The sequence below is a fragment of the Sinocyclocheilus rhinocerous genome, unplaced genomic scaffold (assembly GCF_001515625.1).
Source record: "Sinocyclocheilus rhinocerous isolate Xijiao unplaced genomic scaffold, SAMN03320098_v1.1 scaffold1063, whole genome shotgun sequence".
Classification (NCBI taxonomy): Eukaryota; Metazoa; Chordata; class Actinopteri; order Cypriniformes; family Cyprinidae; genus Sinocyclocheilus; species Sinocyclocheilus rhinocerous.
In genome coordinates, this window is record NW_015625586.1 from 1,780,131 (window position 1) to 1,791,428 (window position 11,298).

Genomic DNA, 11,298 nt, shown 5'->3' on the forward strand with positions numbered 1-11,298 from the left:
GCACTGGATAGCTGGTCAATCAGCACACCTCGCTTTTTTCAGACCGATGAGCTTTGTAAAAATCGACGCGTTTCAGAAGGCGGGGCATAGAGGAGAAACAATAATGTACAGTATGTGGAAAATAATGTGTTTTTTTTACTTTAAACCGCATAAACACATTTCATTACACCAAATACACAAAATAATGTTCTTTTTAGCAGCATCATATGACCCCTTTAAGTCAGGTTAATCACAAAAACCTCCATGCAAAGTTGTGGGAACATTATTTATGTTTATAAAATTATAGCCTATATCTCGGGGGAAAAAAAACCTAAAAAGAACATCTTAGTCTTTTAAGCCACATGTTGATGTTCCAACCTGAGAATTATCTTACTGTTTGTATCTGTTGTTTAGCTATCTTCAGATGGAAATGTTATTGCAATGCCCTTTACACATAACACTGCAGAGTAAAACAAATGTACAGAATGTAACTACAAAATATCCTATAACTAAATGGAATCATTTTGTGACTAATAGCCCTACACCAGAACCAACATGTGCTTCTTTAGTAAGCAACCAGTAATTCCCATTTAGTATTGCCTCGGTCTCTATGGAAACGGTCTTTTCTCTACCTTCAGTGCGCACTCTCACCATTCAGAAAACAGGCTAGAGCTAAAAGCTAAATGTGCATTAGTCCAGACAGATCACACAAGGACATTTTGTTTGAATCCTTTTTAATGACTTGTTAATCATTTTCTGTACAAGTTCTATAGCCCATGTGTTACAGAGTTCTCCTGTAGTCATTTCACCTGAATGAAATTTGGCCTATTTTTCTGAGCTCCCTGAACAACCAAGCTCTCCATCGCCCTTTCAAGCATCACAATTTTGCAATACATTTCGGCACAGGCTACACACACTCTTCCAGACACCTGCAGCTCCAGTTCTTCAAACACTGCAGGATGATGACAGCAATTTTATACATTTACCTTAAGTTTCCTACCACCAGATACTGAAACACCCCCTCAAGAGGACACGCTAATAAGAATCCAGCATGTGTTGCTGTAAACACATTACATGGTAGCCCAGAGCTACAGATGGGCCGAGGATTTTTTTTTTCTTCCTCTTCTGTCCATAGCCGTTAGTAAGGAAAGAAATAAGGGAATGCGGTGCTGGGAGGAAAACGTGTTTGGGAATGAACACTGAAAACGGAGTAAGAGGTGATCGGCCAGGCACAGGGGGAGTGAGGTACTGCACGTCTCCTCGGTTCAGGAGAGCGAAGGGAGAGTCCGAGTGAACGCTGGTGTCTATAGAGAGCTGGCAGTGTGGGAGCACAAAAGATTTCGGTTTTCCCGAAGGAAAAATATAACATTACTGGCAAAATCGAGCTTCGTCTTTCACCACGTTCTTACGGGTATGCTGGAGATTTTGGTTGTCAATGTAAACAGCTTGTGATGCCTTTTGTCCGTTTTGTGCATAAAATTTAAAATGCGCAAAAAAAAGTAATGCATTCCAGAAAAGAAAATGGAGGGAAAAAACTGACTGGATCGGGGGGGGGGGTGTTTGAGACACTTTACAGTCGTCTAGAAATGTTCTATACAGCTAAAATCTCTTAAAAGGTTCTGTACAAGTTTAATACTGGCTCTAAAATACTACTCTCCTGACAAAGCACTGCACAATAGACTCCTACCCTGAGATGTAACAAGGAATGCTGGGATAGGTAGTCCTTTTTGTTTTTAATCTAAAATGTAGTCTTAAAATTCTTACTGTGCCAACATTTCCCACCTAGTGGTAAGCATTGATTAAAAAAAAAAAGTCTTAAAAAAAGTTGTAAAAAGAAAAATTAGTGTACAACACAAATATTACAGCGGCAGTAGTAGGTGTAATAATAATAATGACAGTATTTTTTTTCCGTCTCACTTTCCAATTCAACTAGCAGAATTATTAATACCCTATATAAGAGTCAGTGCTTGTATATACACGTTGTAAAGTACAATAGAGATCAAAAGTGTTGAACAGGAAACAATCTTACGACTTTCGCTGTCAAACCTTTGACAGGTGATGTATTATACACATATATACTCAAAGTCATATATAAACGTCTGTTGTGTATGTTTGTATACAAATGGTCTCTGTACATCAGTCTCATGCACAGAAACTTGTAACCCAACTCTTTTTTTTTTTTTTGATATGTACATCATATTTACACAGTCAAGGAAATGGCTTATTAACCCAGCCAGGTTCAATCTCTTTTAAAAAGTAATTTTATCACGCCTACGCTAAAAACAGAGACTGAATTACAGCCCAGTTAAAACCAACTGCAACTTAAATGGCAGCTTGCCCTTATAAGGACAGTGGGCGGAGTTGCTTTAGGTCAGCTGAGCCTCTAGATGGCAGTATGACATGTGGCATCGTAAAAAAAAAAAATAAAATACAGAATACAAAAATCATTTCAAAATAAAAAAAACTGCCTCCTGTCCTTGACTCAAATACAAATGTACAGTTTAAAAACCATCACTGATGGACGTTCTTTTAGTATCGTTTTAGTGCTATCTACATAATTACACAAAAATCAGTTTAATCACCCTTTTAGTTCCTCAGTTTACACCTCTTCTCCCTGAAACATGCTACAGCACCTTCTATTGCATCCGACTCGTTCGCTCTGCTCCCGTTAGCAGTAAAACTGACATTAGCAGGACTCGTCATCCTCTGGCTCAAAATCAAGTTACACTCATCAGACAGAGTCAATGAATAATTCTGCCATCGTTCACCCACCCTCGTGTCATTTCAAACCTATATGCTGTTATTTCATCTGTGAAACACAAGAGAGAAAGCTCAAAGAGCAAGTTCACCTAAAAATGAAAATGTTGTCATTTCAAACCTGCAGACTAAATTCTTCAGTGGAACACAATAGAAGATTTTTCAAAGAATACTGGTTACCACTGACCTCCCATGTATGAACAAATTTCTCAAAATTTCTTCTATGTTCCACAGAGAGAATATAGAATGTGAATAAATTATGAAAAATCTCTTTAATGCAGCTCTTTTCCATATACCGTAGGTTCACAGCTCCAAAACAAAGACAAAGCGCATGTTTGGTTCTGCAAAAAGATGAATGCATTAGTGTACTATTTCTAATGAATTTTCAATTTCAGTCTGCTCAAACAAAGCAGGTGGACAACTTCAGAAAACTCTGAATATAGCACAAAATTCAAATGAACTACTTCTATGGTTCTTCTATGGTGTTTTTGGGTCCATTTTAGATCGTAACAGAACTTGTTGCATAAAAAAGTGCTGCTTTAAAATCCTCGTGTTCTATGAAAAAAAAAAAAACAATATGTAGGGCTTGTAACAACGTGAGAGTGAGATAAATGACAGATTTTTCATTTTTGGCAAACTATTCCTTTAAAAATAAACCCCAGTCTTTAATTGAATTGCACTAAACGAATTCAGCTTAATATGATCCAGGATTAAGCATTAGATAATATCTTGGAAAAGTCTTTTAAAGTTCAAATCTTAAAACTTAAACCTAGATGTGCAAGAAAAAACCTGGACATGAAAGCAGAATTCAATGGTTCTGTCTGACGGTTTAAAAATAAAACTAAACTAAAATGAACCGGCTGAGGATGAGCCCAATCTACAGTATTGGCACCACTTATGTTATTTTCATCTCTTCCCTCCCACACACTCAACAGCATAGCTTTCTGCTCCTGTTACAGTACATCTCTCGTCTCTCCTGTTCCTGGTCTAAACCCTGAGCCCTCCCGCATCCCAAAACCCTGAGATCTATCTTCTTTTAAGTAAAGGTGCGCCCTTCTAAATACTGTTTCTCCACTCTGCCTCCCAGTTGGACTCCTAAATGAGCTACGTGAAGGCCTTTTCTCCTCAAAACATTCACCTGCACCATCTGAACTTCCTGCCTGACCCTCTACGAGTAGGAGAGATGGGATCCATTGGAGATGTGCGATGTCACCGACGTACTTCGGCTCAAAGCTCCATCTGCGCCCGACCCGCCAGCACCTCCGCCCGAGGCTGTTCTCCGAAGTGGCCCTGGACTGTTTCTCAAAGCCATCAGGCTGGGGCCCCTCACAGCCAAGCTCTCGCCCCTTCCTCCATAGCCACTCTGAGAGGAAGAAGAGGAGGAGGAGGATGGAGGAGAAGATGAGGAAAAGGAGATGGGCGGAGGAGGAGGTGGTGGAGGGAGGAGAGCAATGGACTGGGAAGAGGCATGGGAAGAAATGTGATGCGAGTGGCCATGAGAGGAGGATGAAGATGAGTGGTGGTGGCCTCCTCCTCCCCTGCCTCCTCCCCACTCTCTCTCTCGGCTGTCGCGGTACAGGTGTGGCGTGCTCTGGTGGTGGTACTGCTGCGGCACGTAGTGGAGGTGATGGTGCGAGGACGAAGACGATGCTGACGAGGCGGAGGAGCGAGAGCTTGGAAAGCCACGGGCACCCATGCCGTCTAAATCCCTCTCTCGGCTGGAGATATGCTCCCCTTGGCTGAAGCCGGCTGTGCTGTTTTGACTGCGCCAAGAGGGCGGCGCCGCTGAGTTTTGGATGCCATGGCTCCACTGGCTGCCTGAGCGGGGCACGGGACGGGACGGCCAGCCCCCGGGTCCGGATGAGGGAGGGTTGGGGTAACCCTGATTGTAAGCCTCAGCAGGGATGCCGCTCAAAGCCATGTTACTAAAGCCCAGGCGCATGCTTTCCGAGTCAAAGGACTCAATTTCTCGAGCTTGGTGTTCGAGCAGAGCCCGGATTCGCTCAGAACGCTCATTCTGCAGAGACAACATCTCCTCCTCGATCTGAAGAGAGGCAAAAAGGTGACCGCAAGAAAAAGAGTGAGAAAAGTGGGCTATGCATATGATGCTTATTACAGTATTATAGTGTCATCTTACTGAAATCAATTGTGAGTTAAGTTTCATTTATATTATTATCAATGCTGAAAACGGTTGTACTGCTTAATATTGCGTAAACCATGAAATATTTGCAGGATTCTTTTGTAACATTATAAAATGTAATACTGCTATTTTGATCAATTCAATGCATCCTTAATAAAAATAAAAAATACAAAAAATCCCCAATTTTGAAAGCTAGTGTAAATAATATAAGGACAGTTCATCCCAAAACGAAAATTCTGTCATCATGTACTCGTCTTCAAGTTCTTCCAAACCTGCAAGAGTGAGTTTCTTCTGATGAACATTTAAGAAGATATCTTGAAGAACGCGGGTCCCCACTGACTTCCATAATATGAAAAATAAAATGTTATGGAAGTCATCGGGGACCAGAAATGGTTTGGTTACCAATATTCTTCAAAATATTATCTTCTGTGTTCAGCAGAAAAAATAAATTCGTAGAGGTTTGGAACAACATCGTACATAAATGATGACAGAATTATCATTTTTGGGTGTACTATCCCTTTAAAGCAGATCATTAGGTTTTTGAACAGGTTTTTTGCCACCATAACCAATTCATTCAGGAATATTCAACCCATTTCTCTCTGTTACCCTCTGCTCAAGGAGAGCTCTCCGTATAGACACTCTCTGCTCCAGGTCTTTGACCTCTCTCTCGTGTTGCGTGTCTGTGTGCATCTTTATTTTGCTCTGATAGGCGTTCAGCAGCTCCAATTCCTGCTGCAGCTGCATGCGCAGCGCTCGATACTCGTCCTCCTGAGTCTCATCCAATCGCAACTGTTAGGTAAACAAAAGAGGCAGGACATCAGTAGAGAAGCAGCCATTAAAGAGATTTAGGTCCAGTGTGGTACAGGAAATGTGGATTAAGTGGGAAAACCTCATGAAACATGTCAAGAAAATTTCCCGTCATATTCTACTTCAAAATCTAAATAAACAAATAATTTTATTTTGTTAAAAGAAAATGAAGCATATTTTAGGTCCATTAGTTTTTTTTGGTTTTGTTTTTCACATTATTGTGATGTAAAAAAATAAATGATATGAAAAAGATACATTACTAAAAGCACTAACTTACTGCCTTTATATTATGCAGACTAAAGGCCCGTTCACACCAAGGACAATAACTATAAAGATAACGATATTAGCGTCCACACCAGCGGTTTGTATCGTTCATCAGCTGGAAAAAATCGTTCTGAAAGTGATTCCAACGATATCGTTTCTCTGTGCCTTTATCGTTATAGTTGTGGTGTGGACTCTGCTATTCTTTAATATTGAGAACAATTTTTAGAGCTATATCTTTATCGTTATCGTGCTTGGTGTAAACAGGGCTTTAGTATTTGTAATACTATTAAAAATAGAGTTACAATAAGCCATTGAGAATAATGGGAATGGGAAAAAATTTTCTTGACTGGTTTATGTGAGATTAACTCAAATATGTGTTTGCATACATGCATTATTCATTCTGGTTACTGTGATTGTGCACCACTGAAAGTGAAACAAAGCATTAAAGAAGGTCTCTCCTTGCCTTACTCACAGCCTGTGTGGACAGCATGTCTTTGATGGAATGGTCGTACTGCTCGGCCAAGATGGCCAGTTTACGTGTTTGCTCCTCTTTGAGTCTCTTCAGTACGGTTTTATGCTCTGATCTGGGCGTGGTCTCCAGCAGGTGGTTGCGCAAGGCTTTGTATTGTCGTGTCTGAATCTTACAGGTGTCTTGGAACTGACGTTTGATCTGGAGCTCTTTCGTCTGAAAGAACAAAGTGCAAGAAACATACTTGAGCACTTGACATTTAAGCAAACAAATGTCTTCTATTCCTCTGGTGTGTATTTACATCACTAGAATGTTTGATTAGGTGTCATTTAGATGGTTCAGTTTAACAGAAGTTCTCTGTGGTATCTCACCCTTGAAACTGCCAAACATGTCTCTTTTCAAAAACAAACATCAGTCAGTGAACATTAGAGTTGTGTGGCACTAAAATCTGAATTCAGAATGCCTTTTAAATTCCAATTCAGTCTGAATTGGTATATCAAACCAGATGCATTGGAATGCATTTGAATGAAGTAGAATTAAAATTGGACAAAAATAATGATTTAATGATTTTAGACCATGTAAGAAATTAAATTCCCAAAATGCTCTTTAGCGCCTAGATGATAATTAATAACCTTAAAAATAATAATAACTAGGAAATAATCTGTTCATTCTGCAGTTCATTGCATTCACTTGTAGTCCAGAATTTAGTCTAACCCTGTTGTGCATCACAAACACTAAACATCCCATTCACCTTTAAGCTCTTGGGTTGCTGGCGGACCTCCACAGCGTGTTTCTGACGGAGTTCCTGCTCACGCCGCTTATTATACTCCATCTGGTTGGCCAGTTCGCTCTGGTGCTGCGTTCGGATCAGGTCGGCCCGAGTGTGCTGGACCAGCCCCAGCTGCCTGAACTCCAACTCTTGAGTGGACTCGTGATGTCTCAACAACATGGCACACTCGAGATCCTTCTGAGTCTGACGTTTATTCAAGTCCTACAGGGACAAATAAAGATATAGCAAGAGATCACAGACAAAAAGTGAGGTAGAAAGCAAAAAAGAAAGGGAAAAGCACTCATAAATGTGTTTGTCTAACCTCTCTGAGCAGGTCCTGCTCTAGATTGTGTCTCGCGAGCAGCATCTTTCTCTTATATTGTCGGCACTGCAGCTCATAATACTGCCTCTGTCGCCGTAATAACGAAGCCTCTTCCTCAGCCTGGATCTGCTGCAGACACTCTTTCTGCCTCACCAACCATTCCTGCTTCTCTCGCTTCGGCGTGGACTGGTTCTCACTCAGCTCCTGTTGCCATAGTAAAGGATTTCAGAGTGACAAAAGCAAGTTAAGGATAAGTAATGGGATTGATGAATATGACGCAAAAGACATTAACAGTTTGACCAATTTAATATTTATTGCTACATCAAGTAGAGTTACTCTGAATTCATAGTCATGAAGCCATAAGGAGAGTGGACTCTTCGACAGCGTACCTCCTTGAGCTGCTCCTTGCGTTGCCTGTACTGGCGTTTCTGGGAATCCAGCAGGCTGTTGAGTTCTTTCTTCTGCTGGTTCAATATGTGCTGTTGAAATTTTTTCTCTTCCGCCTGTGCAGCTTTAATCTGAAGAAAAAAAAAAACAACATAAATATGTATAAACAATATATAAACACACAACCGTTCAAAACTTTGGGGAAATGAATACTTCTATTCAACTAGGATGCATTAAATTGATGAAAAGTGACAGTAAAAACATTTATAATGTTGTTTCTATTCACCAAAAATAATGAAAAACAATGTATCAATGTCCACAAAAATAATAAGAAATGTCACGAACACCAAATCAGGATATTAGAATGATTTCTGAGGGATCAAGTGACACAGAAGACTGGAATAATGGCAGCAAACTTAGCTTTTCCATCAAAGGAAGAAGATATGTTTTAAAATATATTAAATAAAAAAAGCTATTTTAAATTGTAATAACATTTGTACAATATTTGTTTTTACTGTATTTTTGATAAAATAAATGCAGCCTTTGTACGAATATGATATTCCCATTCTTGCACATAATAGAACAAGGGATTGTGAAAGGTCTAGTATCTTTTTCTTTTTTATTTCTCACCTCTTTTTCCAGGATAGCCTGATGTTTCTTACTCAACTTGTCGGCTTCACTGCTAAAGTTGTTTCTCTGGGTCTCCAGCTCTTTGTCCAGTCTGAGCTGATGTTCATCCATCTCAGACTTGAGTTTGTTCTCCAGAGCCAGCAGTTGTTTCTGGTGCTGCCTCCTCATGCGCTTGTATCCGGACATCTGCTCCCTCAGAGCTGAGCCCTGTTCATGCTCCTGAATCTGACGCGTCACCTGGAATGAAAGAAAGGGGGAGAGAGAGAAGCTTGTCTATCTTAACTTCTGATATAAAGAAAAAAAAAAAAAGGACTCTGAGCTGCAGGTCAGTCAGGAGCTCACAAGAGAGGCTGTGCGGATGGTGGCGAAATGGTCTCTGTTCCTGTGCACCCTCCTCCGAGCGGCCGAGGATGCCTGCTGTGGAGACTCCATCTCTGGCTGATATGGGTCATCGTAAATATTATCACGTGCCTGACAGACAGATGGACAATTAGAAATTAGTCGAGGAAAAGAGCATTTCAGAAGATTGTGCACTGTCCGGCCTCGTTTACGTACAGTGGGGCGGTGAATGATGGAGCTGTTAGACATGACTGTCTGCTCTCCCTCCTGCATCATGGCCATCTCAGCACTGTCGTCGGAGCCATCGGCCAGGCTGTTGACTGAGGAGCTCTGGGAGCTGGCGCTGATGGACATAGAGGGCACAGACTGAGAGCTCTCCATACTGTTCACCGTGCCCGTCTGCAAGAGGTACTGCTCTGCTTCCTACACATACACACACACACACACACACACACAAACAAAAAAAGATGTCATGGCTTTTCCTGTTTTCTGCAGTATAGAATGCCACAAAAGAGCAGAAACTGGGCTGAACTGGACAGAAGGATCAAAGACAATGCTTGACCTCTTCCTCCTCTCCTCCTTCCTGTGTGGGGCCATTGTGAGTTTCCTGAAACAGGATCTTCTTCATCTTCCTGTACTGCAGGTTGTCCAGCTCTCGCACAGCGTCTTTGGTGCGCGTGATCAGATCCATCACTACAGAATGGGGGCGCTCTCGGCATAGGAAATGGTGCTGTGAAGGGAATACATGGTGTGAGCCACAGAGCTTCATTACACAATCTCAGTGTGTATGTAAAGATAGATGAGGTACAGTTACAGCAGTTATATTTGTCATACTAATAATAGCTATTTACGATTTAATTGTTCATTTTATCACCTGCAGTATAAGCTTAGTACAAATACAGCTTAAGATGTGATTTATTAGGTATCTGGTGTAAGCTATTAGTCATCAGCCACTAGTGTAAAAGTACCTTTTGTATGTTTCTTATTTTTACTATTACTCCTTTTGTTACCTCCTCCTATTGTTCTTGTGATTGTTATTCTGTCTCTTGCATAATACAAATCAATGGCAACCTGTACAATCATATGTTAAAGTTGCAAAACAGAAACGTGTAATGTTACAAAAGAGTTCCATTTCAAATAATTGCTGCTGCTCAGACTCAGTATTGCAACATTTACCATTTATGTTACAAAAAAATTCTTTAAAAAAATGCATTCAACATTGATAATAAGAAACATTTATTGAGCACCAATTCATCATATTAGAATGATTTCTGAAGGATCATGTGACACTGAAGACTGGAGTAATGGTTGCAGAAAAATCAAATTTTACAATACATTACAATTGAAAACAGTTACTTTAAATTGTAACTTTCCACAATATTGCTGGTTTTACTGTATTTTGATTAAATGAATGCAGTTTTGGTAATCATAAAAAGCCCTTTCAAAAACAGTAAAAATCTTTAACTTCAATCCTCTGAATGATACAGTAGTGTGTGTACTTTTTCAAATGTCTCCAAATTTAGGTCATACTGTCTTAAAAATATTCTGATGAGATATAATAAACGCTCTTTGATAGATCAAACCGATCACATGCAATGGCCAAGGAAGTAGTGGCTGAATTTGCACAGTTCAAACAGCCAAAAACTCCATATTCAAAAACCCCTTTCCATATTCAAAACACGTTTGAGCTAAGAATCGCATGTTTCACATGGGTTCTGCCATACATTATTTTCAGTATTTGAAAAAGACATTTCATCCAATTTTGTTTCTATATTGTACTGGAATATAAAGTGCATAATAATTGTGATTTTTTTTTTCAAACTAATAACAAGGCGATTAGGTAAATGATGACAGACCTAGCAAGAACAAAAGTTCCAAGGGGGAGAGAAAATATGTGAATGAAATAATGAATACAGAGTCAGAAAGTGTGTGTGTGTTTGTGTGTGTGTTCAAGTCTCACATTGAGCAGCACATCTGAGGTAGGCCTGTCCTGAGGGATCTTTTGAAGACAAGAGTCCACAAAGTTACGGAAGTAGTCCGACCTGCATTAAACACACACAGAATACATAAAAGACAAATATACAGAAAACATGACGCTGCAATAAAAATGAAAACTGTTATTTAAAAATGTAATATTAACCTTATTTTCAATAGACAAATGGACACGGGCTGCCCAGCCATTTTGAAATTTGTTGTGGAAGGCTTCCAGCCAGCAACTTCCAGTTAATTGAGCTGTACAAAAGCACTTGATTATGCTGCTTTATTTTTCAGGCTAGAGATCGTAAACATATCATATTGTTTTACTGCTGTGATTTACAGTGTGAATAGAAATCTTCCCCATCTGACGGCTGCTTTTAGACCGGATTATGAATGAGAGATGAAGCCACTGAAACTGACAATCCTTAAAACCTCATGTGCGACAGTATTTGACCTCT

The 11,298-nt window shown here is 40.0% G+C and overlaps 1 protein-coding gene across 1 annotated transcript; it reads right to left on the bottom strand.

Moving 5' to 3' along the window:
• Positions 1-428: 428 nt before the first annotated feature.
• On the bottom strand, positions 429-10,905 carry LOC107755091 (serine/threonine-protein kinase TAO2-like; the record flags this gene model as incomplete). The annotated part of the gene is made up of 11 exons (XM_016571760.1): positions 429-4,780; positions 5,483-5,665; positions 6,420-6,632; positions 7,168-7,407; positions 7,508-7,711; positions 7,897-8,025; positions 8,525-8,761; positions 8,867-8,995; positions 9,080-9,286; positions 9,426-9,593; positions 10,824-10,905. Coding segments are annotated over 11 exons (2,668 nt in total), but the record flags the coding sequence as incomplete, so codon positions are not given.
• Positions 10,906-11,298: the final 393 nt, after the last annotated feature.